The sequence below is a fragment of the Lates calcarifer genome, unplaced genomic scaffold (assembly GCF_001640805.2).
Source record: "Lates calcarifer isolate ASB-BC8 unplaced genomic scaffold, TLL_Latcal_v3 _unitig_5616_quiver_586, whole genome shotgun sequence".
Classification (NCBI taxonomy): Eukaryota; Metazoa; Chordata; class Actinopteri; family Centropomidae; genus Lates; species Lates calcarifer.
Window position 1 is genome coordinate 135,089 of NW_026117620.1, and position 24,265 is coordinate 159,353.

Genomic DNA, 24,265 nt, shown 5'->3' on the forward strand with positions numbered 1-24,265 from the left:
TTACTTCACTTTCTGTTTAAAGTTAGCGGTAGCATCAGTTAGCTTTATTTAAGGGTGTAATGGGAAACCTCTCTGCATCAAAATGACTAAAAAATGTGCTTTCAGTCCAGTGTTCAGTCTCATTTTTAAGATTATGGTGGTTTTTAACTTTAGGTTTTAACCAGATGAAGGATTTTAGTCGTCAGACGTCTGGATGTGAAGTTATCAGAGAAGACAAGCTGAGCTAACGTTAGCAGCAGCTCAGCTCCACCAAACTCCATCAGAAAAACTCTGATTTTTAACATGAAGCTGTTTGATTCAGAGTTTTCCTGGTTTGAATCAGCTGCTCTGTTTGTTTTAGAGAGGAGGAGACCTCTGAGGAGGATTCAGCTCCTGGTAAAAATCCACTGACTCTAAAGGAACTGAACCTTAACTCTCACCTCTGACATTATTACCTTGTAAAGTGGCTCATTTTTAGCTAAACACCTTCCTGTTTCCACATCCAGCAGCTGCAGAGTGGTGTTGTCTCCACCTGATGGATCTCAGTCCAGTGTTCCCTCTGTTTTCTCTCTGTGTTTGGTCTCCACCTCCTGAGGGAAACATTCAGCTGTGTGTGGCTGCTGATTTGTTACCGTGTGTGTTAATAGTTTGTTATCTGTTGTGTGTTTGTGTTGTTGCAGCGGGGGCGGGGAACAAGCTGGGCTGGGCTTTCGGTCTCGGGCTGGAGAGACTGGCCATGGTCCTGTACAGCATCCCGGACATCCGGCTGTTCTGGAGTCAGGATGAACGCTTCCTCAAACAGTTCAGAGTGCAGGACGTCCACCAGCCCGTCTGTTTCCAGGTACACACACACATATATATATATAATCATATCAATAATCTGATCTGACCTCTCCATCACAGTATATCAGAAATATCCTCTGTTCTTTGCTGCATCACATTTTCTGCTTTCTCTTTCCTCTCCGTCCTCTTCATTTCTGATTCCATTTCTCCTCTTCTGTTTATCATTCCACGTGTTCATCGTCCATCTGTCTCAGTATTCAGCCGAACATTTACACTCGCTAACTCCTCCATCCTCCATCTTACTCAGAGTCACCAGATGAGTTAGTTTACCTTCAGATGCACCTGTGTATTGTCGTTGTGGATGAGTACCTGTGTGGCTGTACACACACAAATATGTGATGTAATGGACCATCTGGCGGCCATGTTGGCTCTGTGGCTGTGCGTCTGTCCTGTGCAGCAGAGGTAAACAGACATGGTTTATTTGTGTCTGATTCTGTGTCTGGTTGTTCGCTCTCTGATCAGCACATTACACTGGCTGCACAGGTGTGCTGGTCCATATACAGGTATACAGGAAGTGCTCACCTCTGGGCATCCATCCACTTTCCTCCATTTACCCAGGGTCAGGTCACTGTGAAAACAAACTCTATATACCAATACCAGACTCCATAGAGAAAAACAGGGATTTAACCAGGAGCTGCTGGAATACCACTGCCTCCATCTGTTAGTGTGTTTGTGTTACTGTGAGACTTTCAGTGGTGGAAGAAGTAATCAGATACTTTACATGAGTAAAAGTACCACACAGTAACACAGACACACTAACAGATGGAGGCAGTGGTATTCCAGCAGCTCCTGGTTAAATCCCTGTTTTTCTCTATGGAGTCTGGTATTGGTATATAGTGATTTTTCTGGTTAAACAAAAAGGATCTTAGTCTTTAATAAAAAGGAATCCTATCCATAATGTCGTCTTTCACATTTTACAGAGACTCATTTGATTCTTTGTTAATATTAAAAATAGCTGTGGTCAAAGCAGAGACTTTGTTCTTTGTACCTCCACTTTCCGACTTGTACCCGCTCCCCTGTAGTGTTTTATCCTCCCTGTGTGTGTGTGTGTGTGTGTGTGTGTGGTGGTGTGTGTGTGTGTGTGTGTGTGTGTTATAGCCTCCTAACCTCATGTATAAAACATTTTGACAGTGGGGGCTCACATCAGCCGGCACCAGTCACTTCCCCCTGACCCCGGGCATCGTCATAACACACACTCTCACACACACACACACACACACACACACACAGGGACACACACACACACACAGGGACACACACGCAGAGTCAGGTGTGTGCAGGTTCACACAGCGGTTACTCTGTCCCCACTAAAGGTGTTTTTTGTCGACTCTCGTCTTCGCTAATGAAGAACATTTCAAGTGACTGTTGGAGGGCAGAGAGGAGGAGAAAAGAGGGGAGGAGGAGGAGAGGAGGAAGAGGAGGAGAGGAGGAGGGGAGGGGAGGAAGAAAGTGGACTGAGTGGACAGGCAGGTCAGAGCAAGGAAAGGACGGAGGAAATGGAGGAAATTTGTAGATAAACAAGATATTAAAGGGACGATGACGGAGGAGGAGGATGGTCGGAAGAAGAGGAAGAAGGAAAGAAAGTGAAAGGATAGTGAAAGAAAGAAAGAATGAAGACACTGAAAGTAAGGAGGAAAGAAGAAGAGAAGGGAAAAGAAGGAAAGAAAGAATGAAAAGATGCTTAAAAAAAGAGGAGAATAAATCTGATCTGAAGATAAATGGATTAAATGAATGTTAGAGAAAGGAAAGAAAAAAGAAGGAGAAAGGAGGAATATCCTTTTCTAATAAACATAATAACACTGATATGAAGAGAGAACGGATGGAGGGATGGAGGGATGGAGGGTGGAGGATGGAGGGATGGAGGGATGGAGGGTGAGGATGGAGGGATGGAGGGATGGAGGGTGAGGATGGAGGGATGGAGGGATGGAGGGGATGGAGGGGGGGGGGGGGGGGTGGAGGGATGGAGGGATGGGAGGGATGGAGGGCTGTGGGGGCCTGTTTCTCTGCTGCTCTTGGTTTTATTGATGAACTCGGTTCCTCCAGAGGGACCGGGGGAGCACGGCTCATCTCCTGCCCAGGGTCAGTGCCCCTCTCTTGGGCCCAGACTCTCCACCTCTCCCACGTAAACCCTCCACAGCCTCCTCATGTGTAGCGGTAATGAACTGTGACCGTCGGGGGTCCAGACGGGAAGCTAGCTGTGTGTGTTTGTGTGTGTACAAGCAACAAAAGACAAACACACAAACACTCCACATGGACTTCAGGGACCTGTCCAGTGTCACTAAACTCTAACAGTGTTGAATTGCCTCCTCAGCTCCTCACAAACACTCTATTTACACTACATGGCCAAAAGTATGTGGACACCTGACACTACCTTTCATTTTAAGTTAAACCAATAAAGAAAAGTGTCTTTACATCAGCTCCCTGCCTAAACAGCTGTTCTTCTGTCTTCCTGCCTTAAAATAATGTTTAATAGATAAAATGTAAAATAGAGATGTCTTCTGTACCTGTATAGCTTATTATATCCACCTGTTTATCTGCCATCTACTCACCTTTGGCCCCACCTGACTCCCTACCCACCCATGCACCAACCTACCTGCCAGTCCCTCCTGTGTTTACCCACCACCTCCCTGTCTACTGAACCAACCAACTACAGTCTAAGTATAGTAGATCTAATAAAACATAAGTAAAGTTGAATTCGTTAATGCAGACAGCTGTTAGAAAAATAAAAAATGTCGAGTCCGAGTATCTTTGTAGACTTCATCACATCACTGTTCCTTCTTTCCTCCTCTCCTCTGTTCCTCAGATAAATAAATAAAAGCACCGCTGATTAAAACGTCTCAATAACTCTCATTAAAATGGAGAAAGTTCTGAACAGAGCAGTGGACACCTCCTCCCTCCTCCCTCTGTTCTCTCTCTCTCTTTCTCTGTGTTTATTAAAACTTATTTCCAGGATAATAAACAAGTCACAGATGATAGAAATCTCTCTCTCTCCTTCTGTCGCTGCATAAAACATCAGATTTATTCTGTCGTCCTGATTAAGTTTTAATGTGTTATTGTCTTCATGTTTTGCTCTCTGCTGCACTTTCTCCTCTTCTCCCCTCGTCCTGTTCTTTCTTTATTTTATTTCCTCTCTGCTTTCTGTCACATTTCTTCTCTTTATCTTTGAACTTAATCTGTTTCTTATATATAGCGATTTAATCATTTTCTTCCCTCTGCTCCTCCATTTATTTCCTCCCTTTCTTTTGCTCATATCTGTTCTTTTCATCTCTGCAGCTGAACTGTTGTTTGTTTGATGGGTGGCGACATTTTTCTGCCTCCGGCTGCAGCTGTTTTCACACTCGTCCGTCCCATTCTTGTGAATGTGATATCTCAGGAACAACTCCAGATCATTTCTTTAAATTTGGTGCAAATTTTCACTTGGACTGAAAGATGAACTGATTCAAATTAGGTGGTCAAAGGTCAAAGGTCAAGGTGACTGTGGCCTCACAAACAAACTCACACACTACTCAAATATCTAACAGGATAAAGGCCAGCCCGATCAAGCCAGACCTCATACAACATCATCTTTGCCCAACAGTAAATCAGTCTGTATATTTTTTATAAAGGGTGTTTGGTCTAAAGTAGATGAATTTGTCTTTTCTCATCGTACATTTTCCATGTCAGTCAGTTACGTTAACACCGTTCTTTTTTATTGCTCTGAAGCGCCAATAAAACTTTGCTCACAAAGTCAAATTTAAGGCCTTTGAGGATGGATTATCTCATAACGTTTGGCTGTAAATTATACAAGATTAAATTCTCTTCAAGAGACTCAATCCCCCCAAATCTTTAGCCACAAATCCAGAGGACATGACCTCGGTTATAGATACAGACGTGCATGTAAAACACAGAATACAGATGATACACAGCTGGACACATGAAGTCGGTGATGCAGAAGGCAAAGTTACACTCAGAGATCTCTTAAAAGATCAAATAAAGCAGGTGGTTTCCTCCATTTAATGTGTAAATGTTCTTTTGTTTGAGCTTTTTAGAAGCGAGTGATCAGAAGAAGAAGTGAGTAAACCACTGCCAGGATCTGTCCCCAGCTGTGTTTATCAGGAGACAGGTCCAAACAGGAATATGGACTTGCATTGGCAGGTTTTATTGGCTCTGCAGGGATTGTTGAGTCGGACAAAGCCTGATTTTACTGATCAAGTAAAACTAATGAGAAGCTTTTCTTCTTTTGAGTCTGTGATTTCATGGACTAATAATTATCAGGGGAGTTTGGAGAGATCGTTTGATTTCTAAGTTCATATTTTTAGCGCTCAAACAGGGGAAACATGTTGTTTTGATACTGATTATTGTCCTGTGTGTGTGTTTTATTCTCAGCCCCTCAGTAAATACCCCCCCCTCCACAACGACATCTCCTTCTGGCTGCCGGAGAGCAGGGAGGCCGAGGCCGGGCAAGAGAGCTTCACGGAGAACGACTTCTACGAGCTGGTTCGCTCCATCGGAGGAGACCTGGTGGAGAAGGTGTCGCTGGTGGACGAGTTCACGCATCCAAAGTAGGAAAATACGCACTGATACACTCTCATTTTATTAGCATGTCTTCACTCCGTCAGGAAAGAAAGGATAAAACCAGAAACCGTCAGCACTCGTGTTTGTTCCTGCGTCGGTCGGATCAGGACGATATCGGTGGTTTTGCTGCAGAATGCACATATTTGAACAGTAACGTGAAAAACATAGAGCTCAGGATCGTGACGTCAATTTGCAATGCATTATGGGTCCTTTGGACGAGCGCGAGTAGACAGAGTGTAGACTGGATGGAGACAGATTTCACTGAATGACTTTTATAGAAGAATTTAGTGCAAATACAAGGTAAAAGACGTAAAGACGTTCTTTAGCGTCTTCGACCTCGTTACCTCTCATCATCTGTCTGATGTTTTGGTTTTAAATTCTCACAGAAAGAAGGAAAGAATAGAAAGTGAGGGATGATTCAGGTACGAGGAAGGAAGGTAAGGAAGGATGCAAGAAAGGAAAGAGCAGAGCAGAGGAAACAAAGGAGAGAAGTAAAGGAAGAATAGAGGTAAGAAATGAAGGAGTAAAAACAGGATGAGAAGAAGAAAGAGGAGAAATGTGGAAATAATGAAACAAAGGAAATGGATAGAAGAAAGGAAAGAAGAGAGAACAACAAAGTAGAAAGAAAAGAGGGGTAAAGGTCACTCTGTCTGTTCGGCTGCTAACGGCAGACGACTGATGGCAGAGTCATCGGTTTTAATTAACACACACACACACACACACACACACACACACACTCGTATTTGTACAGTCGAAAATCTCTGTTTATGACAATGAGAAGCAATGAGTCTCTCTAACACACACACACACACACACACACACAGCTGTCCTTGGCGTACACCTCTGAGCCTGCAGTGCCTGGTGTTGACATCTCATTTTTTAAGAGGTACGTGTGTGTGTGTGGTGTGTGTGTGTGTGCGTGCGTACAAAGGGCAGCAGTGGGAGGTTGGTACCTTATGGCTGAAAACTCCTTTTTCACATCACTCTGACACACACACACACACACACACACACACACACACTTCCCAACCTGTGTACCGTGTGTGTGTGTGTGTGTGTGTGTGTGTGTGAGGGCCCTGCAGTGCGTAAAAATGTCTGACACTATTCATCTTTCAGCATTTTTAATGTCTTTTAAATAGCGACCTTTTTCCCCACCACACACACACACACACACACACACACGTCTAACAATACATTAATATACACTGACTTTTAGCATTAGAGCTAATGGGGAGAGACGGGGGGAGGGGGGGGGACACTGGAGGATAAAGACTCAGATTTCTACAAATCGATGAGGAATAATCGGTGAATTAAGTCACAGGTTCAGTGAAGTTTAACAGTCAGATTTGTGTCTTTGATCAGCTGCGGTCCATGTGGACTGAACTGGTCTCTGAGGGAACAGGAAGAACCAGAGAGTCCAAACAAATGAAGCTTAGCTTTAGTTTTATTTAACCCTGCTCTGCTGAGGATAAAATACGCCAAAAAATACATGGAGTCTGGTCTGCGGTGTGATAACACAACTTTTTCTCTGTGTTAGCCACGACCTCCATCGACTCACTCTCACCTCCTGAAACCATCACAGTCCATCTATTATCATTTATAAGACATGCCTTTATTTTGAAATTCCCCTGTCACCTCCACACAGGATGTGAACACAGGAAGTTGTAAAACTATTTATTTTGAGACTCCAAACAGGAGTCAGGTGCTTTAATGCTACAAACAGGAGTTTTCTTTATTAGAGCGTGAAAGGTTCAAAGCTCAATATATCAGACTGCAGCTCTTCAGTCGTCTGTTTTCATTAGAAGAGAAAGTTGTTTTTCATTTAAATGTCTGGTCGAGCTCAGGAATAAAAATGTCTAATGATATTTTAGTAGTTTTTTGTGATTTGATATAAATGGAAGTGATTTATGATGTTGTCTCATATTGATCGCTGGCGTAGCAGAGTTTGTTTTTCCTCTGGCTTCTTAAAGTTCTGCTTTAAGAAGTCGTTACCTGGGGAAAACCGTCCAATCAGAGGACACCAGCAACACCTCTGTGAAAGGTCAGCGAGCGTCGAAAACACAAAACAAACACCGAGCTTTAAACATGTCGCAGAAACTGGAAAACTGCTGCCGACGCTGTGGTTTTGTCTTCGCGCTGAACAGGAAGTCGTCAGGTTTCCATGACGACTCAGTCACATGTTACACCGTCGCACGCGGCTGTAACGTTCAGGTGCTGCACAAAATACCTGCAATGCACCTTTTTCTCCCAAAACCTCTCCCCCTTCTCTGTCTCTGTCTCCCACACACTGTCATCTTCTCTGCTGATGTCCCTCAAACTCTCCCCCTCCTCCCCCTCCTCCCCACACTGATACTGTTCTCATCTCAGCGCAATGGTAATGATGAAGAGAACGAGAGAGCGAGGGAGAGAAAGTTCGAGAGCTAATTACAATTATCAGCTCCTAAATTAGTGGCGCATAAAATACCTGCATTGCACCTTTTTCTTCCCAAACCTCTCTCTCTCTCTCTCTCTCTCTCACACACACTTTCCCTCTTTAGCTTCACACACACCGACTGTCTACACACTTCATCGCTCCTCTGCCCGTTTAAAACACATGCCCTACCTCTCAGCATTTCAAAATAAGAGCATAGAAGAAGCTCCACATGTGGATTCATCCGCCGCAGAAAATAGTCCTCAATAAACGCACCATTTCCTCCTGTTTGGTTTTTTTTTTTAGTGTCAGGAAGAAGCTGGAGATACTCGAGGTCAGGACTGATTTGATCAGAGATTCGTTGGTGATGGGTGGTTTGGTGACGATCAGGAGTTCAGGAGGAGGGAGACGGGGCTTCCAAACGAAAAGATTTATTTTTAAACTCACTGACTGAAGAGCGGGAGAAAATCCAACAAATCAAAACGTAACGTAGCAGAACATTAATTAATAATTAATGGACATGAGTATAAAGTATGTTGGATTGTAGCCAAATGCTAATTTAGATCAATAGACCCTGAATTAAAAACAACAGAGAGCTGCAGGAATGACTCATAAAATAAGAACGTAAGTTAGCATGTTAGCATGTTAGCTCTTCCTGTTGTCAGTGTTTCTGGTTAAATGTCTGAAATAAGGACTGTGGTTTTAACACAAGCTCAAGACATTTTCAGGTTTTATTCTCCGACATAAAATGGGTCAGTAAATCCCCCACTCCTGATGTTTGAAGCTTTTACGTGTCTTAAAAAAGGCGGTTGCTAACGAGTGTCTAAATGAGACTACAGAGGTTGTCGGGGACGTTAACATGAAAACCCATCTACTCACCAGTCCACCTTTACAGCCTCGTTGTGTTTCTACTCACAGAAACTGGTGACACTGTTCATTTATTCTGCAGTTTACACAGAGGTAAAGGTAAAAAAAGACAAAGACAAAGGAGGAAAAGCTAAATTTGGATAAAAAAAGACAAAGATGCCTCAGATTAGTTTCTGTCTCTGAAGTCGAGAACATTAATGAGCTCTCATTCTTTCCTCAAAGAAGAGTTTCTAAAAGACAAACTGAGCGTTTATTCCCCGTTGACTTCTTCACCCTTTACACAACGCCGATTCTCTCTCTTTAATCTCTCCGCTGTGATAGACTGTCGCTCTGCATCTGCTGTCATTAGTCAGCATATTAAATTTTGCTAACGGCCCTGACTGGATCCAAAACGCTGATGAGGAAGCTGAGACGATTCGTTCCCGTCAGAAACATAAACCAGCCGTCGCACATTAACCGCGCTCGCTGCTGTGTCTGCGTGTTCCGCCTTAAACCAATCATCTTTTAAGAGCTGTGGTTATTGATTGATGATCTTCAGCCCCGGTGATGGACAATAAAGTTTTCTGAATCTGATCTGAGGGCAGGATTGACGCTCTCCCCAGAGGAGCTTTAACTTAACTGGATTTATTTTTACAAGAGCAGCAGACACTGGAGCAGAAACCCTCCATCTTTATACAGTTTAAACATCGTTTTAAGATCAATAAAATAAGATCAAATAAATCTTAATTTCTCACATGAAACATAAATGAACCAACCTTTAAATTTTAAACTGTATGGCGTCTGTATGAACTGTACATTTCTAATTAATCACAGTGGAGACAAAATGATGGTTTGGTTTCAGTATCAGTCTGACTGTAGTTAAGATAAACTTTATTGTCATTCAGCCTGAACAGGACCACTCAGGGTTCGTTCACCGTGTGCTGTAGATTTAGACTATGAAATCATCTTTTCAAAGCGTCGTGTACCTCCTGGATGTTGCCCACCTGTGGCGTTGCAACAGAGAAGGCATCACGCAGAGACTCAGCGGTTTAGAAGATGCTTAAAGCTGCGAGAAGCAGCAGCGAGAGTCAAATGTTTGTAAATGTTAAGTGTGTATCCGCCTGCTCTGCTGTGATGCCAGGTCTTATAGACGATTGTGAAGATTCACCAGGAAGGTGGTTTGTTTGTTTCTCAGCAGGTTTATGCACAAAAAGTACTGGACTGAAGTTGGTGCAGAAATATTTTAGTGCTTTCTTTAACGTTGTGAGATCTGGCTGTTTCAGGCATGCGCTAAGAGTGACGATGACGATAAATATCAGATGACGGAATAAAATCATCTATCCTTTCATATCATGCTCTGTTGTTTATATTGTGAGTTTATGTTTTGTCGTGACGACGTGTTCACATTACAGCAGCTGTGCGGGTTCACTGTCCCTGATCAGTACTGGACGAATTCCAAAGACTGTAGTTCTTATCAATTATCTACACCCAAAAACATTCCCTTTTTACATATAAATATAAATTATGCAAATTTAACATCACTCTGATCACACCTCACACTACAGGAGAATCTGATAAGATCATCTTTACAACCATCAGATAATCAGACCTGATGACTTTGATCGGAGGTCCACGTCCTTCTACAAACAAACTTGAATATACTGTATGTGAAAGAGGAAGAGTCCAGTCCAGGCCATTCATTCAGGTGCAAGTCTGACTCTATAAGTGGAGGCTTCAGTGTGGATGTGTGTTCATGTGTGTTTCATCTCCAAACAAACCATAATGTGCATTATGGCTGTAAACTGATCTAAAACCCACTAAAGCTGCCGGAAATTGCAGCCTCTCAAATATATTTTCTCCTCTAAAGTACTTCTAAAGTTAATCGAATGAGGGAGGGGTGGAAGGAGAAAGAGAGACTCTCTCTCTTCCTCTCTCCAGTCTCCTGCTAGTCTCTCGCCCTCTCTCCTGCTCCATAAACATCTCATGTAGCAGCAAATCAAAGCTGATGGCTCGCTATGATTCCCCACAAATCTGCATTTATTGGTCGGTAACGCTGTCAGCCGCAACTGGGCCCGGACTAATTTGATAAGCCGACAGAGCTGTCACTCAGGTTGACAGCGCCCTCCCCTCTTCACGACTCCCCCGAGAGAGGGAGGGAGGGAGGGTGATGTACAGACTGATAGAAAGGGGTGTGTGTGACTGTGTGGTTTTGAAATGTATATTTGTGTGTTTGAAAGAGAGAGTGCTTGGTCATGATGTTCACCAGGCTGTTTATCAAACTGTTGTTTTGCTGCTGTGTTTCTTTATTTATTTGCAACATGATTATTAGCAGGAGCAGTATTATTTTAAATACCACAATACAACTACCCATGTCATTAGGAAGAGAAATTAACTAATTATTTTGTCTTTATTTTTACTGTTTATTTAGTTTTAAACATCTAAATCATGCTAATGCCATCGAAAGTATTTGCTATCGCTACATAGCCAATGTTAGCATTAGCAGCTGTTTGCTTACCAGTGTAGAAGAAACTTTCAGTGAATTTAATCCCTTTTCTCACCAACAGCTGCCCCCAACGGTGGGAAGCAACGACAGAGTTTTGCTTCTAAATCTATCTTTCTTTTCTTCTGCTGAAGTTAGCATGCTAACCAGCTAGCCGCCAGCCTGTCTCATCACTTTCCGATAGCGACTCACTTCAGCGTCCTGAAGAAGTAGCTGCTCAGAGGATGTTTTCTAACCTCTTGTGTTGTAAATGTAACAATGGTTGAAGCTGTTGGCAGCGACCATCATCACCACCTGCTCCTGAAAAGAAGCCACATTAAGCAGCAGAGATTTTTACATTTTCACTGAGACAAAAATGTAGTCACAAAACTGAAAAATAAATGTTAGGACAGTGTAAACACTCACCATGACACCGAAAACAAAACAAGGCAGCTAATGTGCAGAGAGACGCGACTGTAACTTCCACCTGAAATATCTATCAACAACGAAGAGCTGAAACGCAAAAGTAAACAAATCAGAAAGAGATGAAAATCAAACTTTACTCTGTGCAGGGTGCCCAAAATATCTAATTTATCTCTGACACATCGCCCCCTGGTGGCGTGGAGGAACACAAAATAATATTAATACTAGTATCAGTACAAAAATAAACGACTGTGTTAGAGACATTCAGTCAGCTAACAGATGAAAACACCCATTACTCAAACTTCACACATTATTTCATGGTGTTAGCCATTTAGGAGGTAGATGGCTTTTGTCTCTGTTTTTACAATAAAGCACAGGCATTTTGTATATGTATGTATATACGTACTTATATTTATAAGAGTAAGGTATAAAATGACGTATACTTTGGTATCAGTGTGGTAAAACTTTGTAGAGGAAAGCCATTTTTATTTGTATTTGTTAGAGATTGTTTTAATGAATTGAAGCTTCAGCAGCCATTTTTATTCCCTCTGCACAGTGCTCTGTTAATAAGATGAACAGCAGAGATTTGAATCATTAAAATGGGTTTTTATTTTCCATTAAAAAGATTTGTTGTGTTAAAAAGATTAAAAACGGAAGCTTTGTCTGAAAGGAAGTGAATCTGTTAGTCGACGAAACAAAGCTCCAGTTTGAGAGCAGAATGGCCTTTACTCCTCTCTCCTCCCTCTCTTCCTGTTCAGTCCTCTCTTCCTCCACCTGTCATCCTGTCATCACTTCATCCTCCCCCCTCCTCCCCCCTCCTCCCTCCCTCTGCAGGCTCAGCAGGAGACAGAGAGGCAGCCGCCCACCACAACTCAATGAATGATTTAACAGAGAGAGAGAGAGAGAGAGAGAGAGAGTAACCCTCACTCCAAAAAGATGAAGGAGGAAAGTGAGCGATGACTCGGAGGGAGGGAGGAAAGAGATGACAAAAGGGGAAGAGGGGGAATTGATAGAGAGACTATTAGCACCTGTGAGAGGAGGAGAGGGAGAGAGAGAGAGTGAGTTGTCATTTTCCGGTGTGCAGGTTGGAGCGTGTTATTCAGCTGAATAATGTATGATTGTTTTCTGTTCCCACAACCAATCAGCCTGACAGAGAGACAGAGCTGTAACCGCCATTTCAATCCATTTTTTATCATTCGACCTCGGCAGGACGCATTAACCGGTCAGCCAGGACGCTCCCAGGTGGGTTCAGACTTTCTCCCTGGAACTTTACTGCGGTCTGAACCCCCAAAAAGTCCTGAGGTGCAAAACCCAGGCCACTCTCTCCTCCTGTTTTGTGCCTGTGGGGCTTTCAGGTGAGCTGCTGGAGGATTTACATCCTGACAACGCCTCTCAAATCAGATACAGGACACACGCGGTACATCGTGTGCACAGTGTCCTCACTGGTCAAACACGACAACATGTGATCACGACTGTCGCCTGCCAAAATATCGTCCAGCTGCTTCGCTCGCTTCACTTAAAAACGAAGGTTTTACTCTCGGAAGAAGCCGAGAAAACATGGACGCTCACAGAGCGTTAGCTGCTCCTCAGGTTTTATAGTCAACTTCAAAACGTATCTAACATCGCTCTACAAACAGCATAGCAACATGTGCACAGAGCAAACCTGAACAGTTCTCTGTGAAACTAATGAGACTGAGCTGCTATAAACAGGAACATTAGCAGAGAGTTCACTGCTGTTGATGAGGAGCAGCCATCTTGGATTCTGATGTTGGGGTTGGTGGAGTTGCTCTGACTTCAGGAGGTGTTCAGGTTCAAATTTCTGAGTAAGATCTGGGAAATCCAGGCTTCTGAGAAGAACTGGAACACACCGTTCCCTCCTCTCCTGCTGAGGAGCCAAGATGGCGACCGTTGAGGATGAGAGTGTCCTTTTTGGCACCACGGACCAGTTTCATATAAGACAGTATTTTATTAAATGCAGCTTTCTTTCTCTTTCTCTTTTCTTTCTCTTTCTCTTTCTCTTTCTCTTTTTCTTTCTCTTTCTCTTTCTCTTTTTCTTTCTCTTTCTCTTTCTCTTTCTCTTTTCTCAGAGGCTCTCCAGAGACATGTATCTGGGTTGTAGGTTGAATTTTTCAGGCGTCACAGACGGATGTGATGCGCAGAGATTTTTCAAAATAAAACCCCTGCAGACTCCACTAGTCAATAAAGTGAAATAAAATCAATCATTTCTTCTTTCTGTGCGGCCTGGTGTCAGATGATCCACAGTACAGTGCTGGTCCGTGGCCGAGACTCAAGTGTCTTTAAAGTCGTCTCTTCTCAGAAAGTGCAGCTCTTTGTTTCTGTCTTGTGTAGTGTTGTGTGTGTTCCTGTTCTCTTTAATGACAACAAGCTGATTTTATCTCTATGGGCTTGTTCTGTTTTTAAAGCTCAGCTCTCAGAGTTTCCAGTGATTCTTTGTGATGGAGGTGAAATGAAGAAACAGTAACTTTAGATTTTTTTACTGTCAGTCCTGGTAATGAAGTACGTGTAAAGCACACACACACACACACACACAGACAGTGCAGTGTGTTTTGTCGTGTCTCCTGGGTGTTTGAACCTCCATCTTTTCTAAATGGGATCTAGATTTCACTTTATCTCGTTTTTCTCTAAATGTCAACATCATCCCATTCACCTTTTCAAAATGTCACCTCCTCCTCCTCCTCCTCCTCGTTTTCTTTTCTCTCCTCTCCTTCACTCTCTGTCCTTTCCTTTCTTTTTATGATGTTTCTTTTCCTCTTCTGTCTTTTCTTTCTTTCCCTCCTCCTCCTCTTCTTCCTCCCTCTATTTAGGTTACCCTGCAGTGTTAGCATATTAGCTTACTGCAGCACTGGCTCCCTGGAGCGTCCTAATATTTTGTGTGTGTGTGTGTGTGTGTGTGTGTGTGTACGCACAAGTGTTTGCATGATGATCATGTGTGTGTGGGTGTGTGTGTGTTGGTATGTGTGTGTCCATGTGTGCACCTGACATGTTTATGCATGAATGTTTTGAGTGTGTCTGTGTGCGTACTGTTAGTTTATGGCTCTCTGTGTGTGTGGTGTGTGGTGTGTGTGTAGCAGCAGTAATGTTTTATGGGCATTAGAGAGCTGGTGTATCAACAACAGACCAGATTTATATCAGCGAGCTCACCGGCTGCCACAGCCCCAAGGGCCTCTGGGTAATCTGGGTGTAATTGAGCATAGAGGTTACGGTGGCAGACGCACACACACACACACACACACACACACACACACACGGCTTCACGCTCACTATGATGATAAACACATCAGGGAGTTGAAAAAAAAATAGAATTTGTCTACGCACACACACTGTATGTAACACAAAGATACACACTGATAAACAAACAGTTTACACCATGAAAACAACGAGTCATCAGACAACAAACAACAACACAATGTGGGTTTAAAATGTTCACACTTTAATTTACAGGAGTGTAAAGTCCAGTTTCTATTATTTTAATAAATAATAATAATAAATATTTCATTATTATTTATTGTAAGTTTCCTGGAAGGAGCTGCCTAAACATTTTGCTTCTAAATCCAGTTGTTTCCGAATGCTAAGCTAGCACAAGCACAGCCTTTCATTCAGGGGAGAGGAGGTGAACAAACAAACAAACAAACAAACAAACAGCGTAAATAAAGAAAGTTTCCTATAATAAACAAACATTAATAAATACTCACAGGGTTAAAGGAAGAGATTTCTCATTGAAATTCACCTGCAACTCTGAAATAAGTGAAATAATAATTAATATTGATTATTGATGTGTTAATCTGCATCACTTTAATGCTGCGGCTGCTGAAGGTGGAGCTGCTGAGAAGCCTATGAATTTTCATCAATAAAGTTTTATTATAACTGATAAGAACATCATCATTAATTTATTGATTATATTTTGTGTTATTGGTTATTAGATAAAGGTAATGGAGTAAAACGTACAGTATCTCCCTCCCCTGTAGAGCAGCATGAGTAAATGTACTTAGTTACTCTGCAGCTCTGGAATATCAGGAGCTGAAGGATGTTCCACTTCCTCTCTGCCTGTTCATCCTGATCCCTCGTCTCCTCGTCTCCTCGTCTCCTCGCCTCCCTGCCTTTTATTTTTACGGTCTGACGTGGGCTCCTCGAGCCGAGTCCGCTGCAGCTGACATACATATGGCCGAGCGAGAACACACACTGGTGAGGCGGTCGTGCCTGCACCCCGCTGCCAATTTCATCACACACACAGACACACACTCGTCCTTCTGTCCTGCCCTGGTGAATCACGCCGTCAGCAGCTTTGCTTGGGTCGCTCGAGGTGAGGTGGTGGTGGCGGTGGTGCTGGGTGGGGGGGCGTTTCGCTGCTGTCACAGAAAAACCACGTCGCTGCAGTTTTTCCTGTTTCACTGACAGGAAGAGAAGTTTTCATTGTCATGTTGGTGTTGAGTGAGTTTCAGGAACTTTCCCTCCATGAAAACCCTGCTGTGTCGTCTCAGTGCTGTGGACTGCTTCTGGTCTGAGCTGGGCCTCAGTTCCAGTGAAGAAGAAACTGGTCTCAAAGTCAGTTTTTTTCTTTCTGGCACTTTTATTTCGTAGGTGAAATCTCTAAAGAGGAAGTGATTCTGTGGGAAACTGTTGCAGCGAGTGATTTCAGAGAAAAATGATGGAGATCTACTGCAGCTGATTCTGAGTGTTTTTGGCTCTGGGGCCACCTGTTGCCACACACATCTGTTTATCCCTTTCCTGTTTCAATTCAACCACATCCTTTGTGGACAAAACCAGATGTCATTCAGTGTTTGGTGTGGAGGAAGTTTGTCTACTCAACCAAATCCAACCAAACATCAGTGTTGGACCTCACTGAATCTCTAATGCTGTATCCAGAGTGTGATCTAGTGGATCCTCAGCGTTGTAGAGCCCCGGTTGATGAATATGATTTAGACCAAGTTGGACCAGGTCTGTTCCAGTCTGGACCAGCTTTTGTGTTGGTTGAGGGTGACATAGTCTAGGTGTAAGATTAAGGGTTTTTGGACAACAGCCTGACAAAAATCTGCACCAGCACTTTACAAAAAACTGGAACTGATGAGGAAAATCAGGAAAAACTGAATCAGTGGAACGTAGGGTTGGGAACGAAACTTGTGTTAAATCCAACGATGCCAAAGTTCGGTACCTGAGGACATGTTGGTCAGTCAGGCAGCATCGTTACCTTCCCTGGTCAACACAATCAGCTGAAAAAGCAGCTAACGTTAGCACGTCTGCAACCTCTCATCAACGACAAAACATCACGAGAGGAAGCATCAAGAACTTCAGGTGATTAATTAGCTAGCTGGATTATTGTTGTTGGAGATAACTCAGCTTCTTTCACTGTCTTGTTTAACCTAGCACTTGCCAACAAGCTACTGTGCTAAATGACATTTCTGTTATTATGGAAAGAGCAAAATACCGAAAATAGAAGGTCCCTTTAGGTACAAATAATAATAGAATAATAATAGAACCATGATGTGAGGAGGATTCCAGTTTTAGCTGCATTACTGAAAAATATTGTGAACATGTTTTCAGCCTTATCTAACCATGTCTGTCTGTGGGAGAGTTCACAGCGTTTTGCAACTCACACAGGAATCCAACTGCTAAGTGACGCCTGCCAAAGAGGGTTTTTCTGGGAAAGACTCTGGAGGTCTTGAGAAATCCCTCACTGTTCCAAGTATGTTCACATACAACCGAGAGCTTCCTGTGTTTATTCTTTGTGTGGCTTCTTCCAAAGAAACTGAAATTCACTCGCTCGAAACCGCAAGAACGGAGTTTGCTATCAGGATACAGCGACTCTCTGACATTTGACCTTTGACCAGAAGTTTGTTCTGCTGTTACAGGTCACTCTGGATGAGCTGATCAGCTAATTAAAGGTCATGAATATAAAAATGTAAACCTGCAGAGCTGGAGGCAGCAGTGTGTGCAGACTGAGAGCAGATCTGAGAGCAGGACAGATGTACATGCTGATAAACAGCAGTTGTTTTTCAGGCTGAGGCGGTGGGTTTGCCAGGTTTGAACATGGGAGGATGATTGTACAGTTTTCCACAGGCGGTGTATTCCTCTATGTATCTGCCATCTGAGGTTTAACTTGTATTTTATTATTTCTGTATTTTTAGCAGCGATTTCCTGCCGCTAATGTGCTGTCAAGATGACTGCCTCAGAGTTCGTCCACTAAGGTGTTTGTTTTTGCCGCTGACAGGCTCAGATTTTTATTACTATCTAACAACATTATGAAAAAAATCCTACAGAGATGGACCTTTTTATTAAAGCATAAGATCCTTTTAGTTTAACCAGAAACAGCCATACCAGACTCCATTGACAAAACCAGGAATTTTATAGAACACAGGAGCTGCTGCCTCCATCTGTTAGTGTGTCTTATTGTGTGACTTTCAGTGGTGGAAGAAGTAATCAGATACTTTACTGAAGTAAAAGTACCACACAGTAACACAAACTAACCAAAAGATGGAGGCAGCAGCTCCTGTGTTCTGCTCAGTAAAATTCCTGGTTTTGTCAATGGAGTTTGGTACAGATAAAATGGCCGTTTCTGGCAAAATAAAAAGGATCTTATCCTTTAATTAAAAGCTCTATCTCTGTAGGAATCCTGTCCATAATGTTGTCAGACTCTGTAAGAATCAATAGACGTGAACTTTACCCCTTCACCTTTTCATCCATCCTACAGTTAATTTTTTGTAATTAGCTTTACAGCCTAGCTGAGATGCAGAGTTTTAGTCTTAATCAATCTGTTCATTTTTACCTTTTCATTCAGCATCTGTTTGGAAGTAACACATTGTTTTCTGCGCTGAGTAATATTGTAAATTAAATGCTGGTTTAACGCGAGCAGAGGAAAAACTGCAGTCGCCAGTTTTGCAGGTTTGAAATTGACTGAACCTCAGAAACACTTCCCTCCATCTCTCCCTGACACAAATACAGAGGTCGACTGTCGCTGTAAAGGAAGAGGTATCGATCCTCCTGCTAATGAAAGTGTGTCGCACTGAGACAAGTGTGCGCGAGTGTTTTGTGTACGTTCTGTATTTGTGCTGTTAAATGACAATAAAATCAACACAGATTTCAGGGAAAGTGGGGAAGCATTCGAAGGAAGGAAAGTGGGATGGAGGTGAGAATAAAGAAAAAGTAGAAACATCAGCAAAGGAAGAAGAGAGGGAGCTAAGAGAAGAAAGGAAAGGAAGGATGGGAGGAAGGAAAGGGATACATGGAGTCTTTCATTATCGACGGCCTCTGCCTCGCTGTCCTTTTCTACTTTGACCTCAATCACAAGAGTGTGTGAGAGATGAGGTTCGATCCAGGTAGATTGACTTCTCATCGTCTGGGGATGAGAGAGAGAGGGACAGGGACAGAGAGGAGCTGGAGCACTGCAGAAGAAGAAGAGGAACAAAATGTGACAATAAGTGAAACCTTTTCCAACGCGGAAAATGATCCTGATCGGAATTTCCTTATAAATATGATGAAAACAGATGATAAGGATATTTTTCATTCTACTGCTTCCCTTGTGATGTAAGAGAGAAGAGGGAATGCAGTTGATAAGGTACAATTTGTAAACAAATGAAGAAAAAGTTTGATGCTAATGAGTGCTAACGTTAGCTAGGTTAGCTGGCTAATGTTAGCAGCTGCTAGTAAAAGCAGGTACTCTTGATATAAGCTATGGGTTTTATACAGTGTTTGTTGCTTTAAGTACACATCTTCATTTTTCAATGTCAGTCCTTTTCTGTGCTCTCCAAAAATAGCTAAAATAGCTAGCTAAGGTCATCTGTTTTCACCTTAGCTGGGCGAAGACAGCTAGCTAAGACCAGCTTTATTCACCGCAGCTGTGCAGCACAGAAAGGACTGAAAACTGAAAAACTAAGATGTGGGCTCATAGCAAGAAAAACCCTGTAAAACCCATAACTTAGCCGTTAGCCTTAGCTAGGTTAGCTGGCTAATATTAGCACCCGCTGGCGTCAAACTTTAAACTTTAAACTTGTAAACTGCAACTATTTCTCCTTGTCGTCACAAGGAAAGCAGTGAAAACATTTTTTGGACTCAGATCTGTTCGTATTTTCATTGTATTTTCATAATTGGCTCAACACCAACATCATCAGGAAGTGAGGCTCGTTCTTGTTTACCCACTCCGCTCAGGTGTCAGGTGTTTTGCAGAGAGCTGCAAGCGTTAATAACCAGTGTTATGGCGAGTTAACACCGGCTGATGACACTGTCAGCAGCCCGGCAGGAGAGACTCTCCTCGGTTTTTACCTGGTCTTGTTAAGCTGTAGCTCCACCGTCAGGAGATTTTAAAATGCAGCGATGCTGCATTATTAAAATTAGACTCATGCTGTCTGGAATTTCAGATTCTCTGTAAGAAACATGAACAGCAGCGCCACCATCTGGTCACTGTGTATGCCTCCACGCCAGCGACAGCCATGACATGTTCTTCGGACATGTCGGTAACATCTTGAGGGAACTTCCTCTGATTTGGCACAAACGTTCTCTTGGACTCAAGGATGAGCTGATTAGATTTTGATGGTCAGAGGTCAGAGGTCAAGGTCACTGTGTGACTGGCAAACTGTGCAACTGTGCAACTGCACAGCTGTAATTCTAGTCAGTCAGGGTGCAGGCAGACGTGATTTACCTGTGCTGAGAACATGAAAACAAAGGTTAAAGGAGGTTAACAAGGCTGGTTTAAAGTAACTGTGGTGGTGTTCCTGTGTATCCTCTAACTGTAGGTTTAGGTTGGAGTGTGCTGCAGTCACTCACACAGACGACTCGCTTTAAAAGTCCAGGTCGAGGTCGGTGACAAGGTCAATGTGCAAATAAATTACAGTGAATCTGAGAGACTCCAGAGACTCAGTGTCTGAGTCTCAGCAGTTTTCTCTCTCTCTCTCTGTCTCTGTGGCTTTTTCTTTTTTTGATTGACTCAGCAAAATAAAAGCGACAGAGTCCTCGGACGTCAACACAAACACTCTGTTTCTTCTGTCGACCTCTTAGTGCGGATCATCGGGGTCAAAGTTCAAACGTCCTGGGAGGGAGTAACTACAACACTACACACTGACGGCTCAGTAACTGTCTCCTGCTGACGAACCATAGCTTTACGACGTCTAATTCAGCAGCAGATAAACAGGAAGCACCAACCTCAGCTGCTTTGCTGCCGCCACTGCCCTGCGTCTGATGCGTTCACAGACATCAGTGTTATCTGTGGTTCATAAAACGTCTCAGACACTTCCTGGATCTGATTTTATTATGGGATTAAATATCTAGGTGAGTGAGTCATCCAAAATAATATTTACCATCACTGTGTGTGTGTGTGTGTGTGTGTGTGTGTGTGTGTGTGTGCCTCCAACATCCTGATTATGTCTTATTAAGACAAATTATAAATTAAAATCACAATTAGAGAAGCAGAAAATAATGTTCAGAGCAAGTGTATGAATGTAAGATTACCTGTGGTGGTTTGAGCCTGTGTGTGTGTGTGTGTGTTGAATATGTAATGTGTCATTGTTTCCACTGTTAGTTATTTCACTGCAGATTACAGATTACATGCTTTTAAATGTAATTTAGTTACATTACTCAAAGTCAGTAATGTATCCTAAATACTTTTTATTATAGAACAGTTTGTTTTCCTCTTAAAACGAGGAAGGAGGTTTGATGAGGAATCAGGAAAACAGACCTGTGGTATTTAGAGAACCTGCCTGCACTTAAACCTTAACTTAAACTAAACTTTATTTATAAGACAAGGAGACGAACAGTGACAGACTCAGTGCTGTAGGCCATCAGTTTAATAAGGTTTCCTGTCCAACACTGATAATATAATAACATGGAAGGAATATACAAGGAGAGGAAGTTGAGCTGTTAAAATAACGATGGAAAAGGAATAAAGTAAATTAGATTCCGACAGAAATATTCAGTTTCCTGTTCTGGGCGGTTTGACCTTTTTCTACGTTTGTTAAGTAGAGACATGATTTTATTCAGAGGGAGGAAGGATTTCCATCAGTTTCTGATGCTGTCACAGACATTAAACAGGAGCTCTGTGGTGTTTACATGTTCGTGAATCTGCCGCAGTGAAACAGCGTTGATTTAAACGCTGCTGCAGCAAGGAATCCATGGGACGGCATTCTCTCCTTTCCTTTGGTAAAGGAAGCTCCGGTGTCTCCTCTGCTGGAAGGAGATAAGAGAGGAAGCAGTGCCAGCTCGTTCCTTACGCCTTCGTGACATAACGTGTAGGATAAGCCTGGAAATTCGACTGTGTCGTCTGAACTGACAAAGACTAACAAGAGCGTCAGAGGACAGAGTGGTGGACCTGTCTTCATTGTATTGATCCTCTGTTCATCAGGAGTCCGTGTGATGTTCAGGTTGTAGCTGCTGATTGGACCGATCGGTCGGCTCTGATGGTCAGTGTCACGCCTGGATATTAGTCTGAATTTCTGTTGTGTTATTAAAGTGAGAGGAGCGCAGCTTAGTTGAAGTCCATCTGGCATGCGCAGTAACTAGACAACACTTAAGCCATCGATCCACACACACACACACACACACACACACACACAGAGGCCTGAATCACGGTAAGCTCATGTTACCCGAGAGATCATGGAAATGTATTGTGAATGAATCTGATTGGATTGTGGGCAGGAGAGCACTCACTCACACACACACACACACACACACACACACACACTCCCAGGCTTTAGTGGTTGTGGGAAAGCTCTCCTGCTGCCTCCATTTTCCAGATAATGATGCTCTCTTCCTGCTCTCCCTCCATCTTAATACAATTAATAGAGACACACACACACTCACTCAAGTGTCTTCCTGTTTGTCTTTCAACTCGTATCGACCCACAACACACACACACACACACACACACACACACAGGATGGTGAGTCTCCGGTAAGTGAAGTGGCTTCAAGTGAAGGAGAGCGAGGAGGAGGAGGAGGAGGAGGAGATATGAATGAGATGACAGAGGCAGTGAGGTTGTTTACTGTCAGATCAGAAACCAATTTCAGAATCCTCAAAAAATACTTTCTCACACTGGAGTTTCTAATGAGGCTGTTTTATTTTCTGATCCCTGATAAAGATGGTAAAACAGAAACACTGGAGGAGATCCAGTGTGAACTGCAGGTGATGCGTTCACAGACCAGGACTTGGTGGGAGTGATGGGAACGGTGCAGGAGGTCACTGAATTTAAACCAGGGGTGATTCTGTCATCCCTGCTGCCTTCACTGTGAGGCCGTAAAAACATAAACACGTCTTTAAAAATCGTCTCGTTGTGAAGTTACATTTGGTTCTGATGCAGCTTTACATTGTCAGGATTTGTTTGCTGAGTCGAGGCTAAAGAAACAGAAACGAGCTGTCAACTGATTTTATAGGAGTGCCACCTTCCTCATTAAATATTTATCACTGTGTGTGTGTGTGTGAGTGTGTGTGTGTGTGTGTGAGTGAAACAAAGCGAGTACAGTTTCATGTGTACTGTCCTCCAGCCACCACCATGTGACAGCTGCTGTGTTAAATGGCTGCTCTCTGGTTGAATCTCTGTTGTGTTTTTGGAGTTTTACACACCGCTCTGTGTGTGTGTGTGTGTGTGTGTGTGTGTGTTGCCTACAGCTGCATGTGTTGTGGTTAAATTTTCATCGCTGCCCGAGGACAAACTCCAGTTTGCAGAAAGTTTTGCAGGAAGGAATCTGTTTCCTCTCTGAGAGCCTGTGAAATATAACATCAGAGTTTCTGTTGAACCACGACGAATAATTCAGTCGTGTCTTTTTGTTTCGATAGAAGTCGGCACGTTGCTATAAGCAGTGTGCAGAGGGTTAGTTTTAAAACATATTACACTACAGATTACAGAATATATTCCCCACTTTACTGTTTTACAGTTTTTACCTCGTCTGTTTCCCTGTAAACCTGCTGTACTGCACAGAGAGAGGAAGCTAGCTCGCTACGCGCAAGCTAGCTCGCCAGAAAGTTGCAGTTCTTAAACAGGTTGATTAAAAGTTCCCAGACATTTAAGTGTATATATGTTACTGGACAGAAATAGTTATAAGTATAATACACATCCAGCATGTTGTTGGCTGGTCTCCACCTGGTGGTTTGTCTGTTAGCTTAGCAAGTTAGCTACTATGCTAACAGGCTAAGTAGGTAGCTTGCTAAGCAACAAGTGTTCAACTAAACTGCTTGTAAAATTCAGAGTGAATTATGCAGAGTTAAAACGTAACTCCTGTATGTAACTGTATTCTGATTACACCAAATTGTAACTGTAACTAAATACAGTTACTCAGACTCATTACATGGCTTTAAGAGTCACTAAAGATAAAATTATCTCTGATGTCCAAAGTAAATAAACGTCCACAAACCTCCTTATAACAGAACCTGCCTGAAAATCAGCACATTTTTAGGTTTTCTGCAGTATTACAGTAAACTCAGTGATAGCTGTTGTTACATGTGTGGATACACTGTGAACTGGAGATGCTAACAGCTATTTCAGCATTCTCAATTTTACAAAATGTTCCAGATATAGGCTTAAAAAAAAGGGTCAGGTCAGTTTGACTCACTGAATCCACAGCAACATCACGTCCTGTTTCAAGTTCAACCTAATTACACAAGATTTTTAAGGTTTTAATGGAACCAAACAAACATTTACTAAAACTGATAATGAGCTCATATTTCACATATATCAGAGAGACAAAAAACTAAATAAAAATCTGAATTCAGCCGACACCATACGCCCTGAAGGG

At 42.7% G+C, this 24,265-nt stretch overlaps 1 protein-coding gene across 2 annotated transcripts in view; it reads left to right on the forward strand.

Moving 5' to 3' along the window:
- Positions 1-24,265, forward strand: part of fars2 (phenylalanyl-tRNA synthetase 2, mitochondrial) — a 90,797-nt gene that overhangs the window by 58,528 nt on the left and 8,004 nt on the right. For both annotated transcript variants that reach the window (XM_018663358.2, XM_051069005.1), the window contains exons 9-10: positions 660-820; positions 5,188-5,363. In XM_018663358.2, coding sequence (XP_018518874.1) covers positions 660-820; positions 5,188-5,363 — 337 coding nt within the window. The remainder of the gene's footprint in view (positions 1-659; positions 821-5,187; positions 5,364-24,265) is intronic.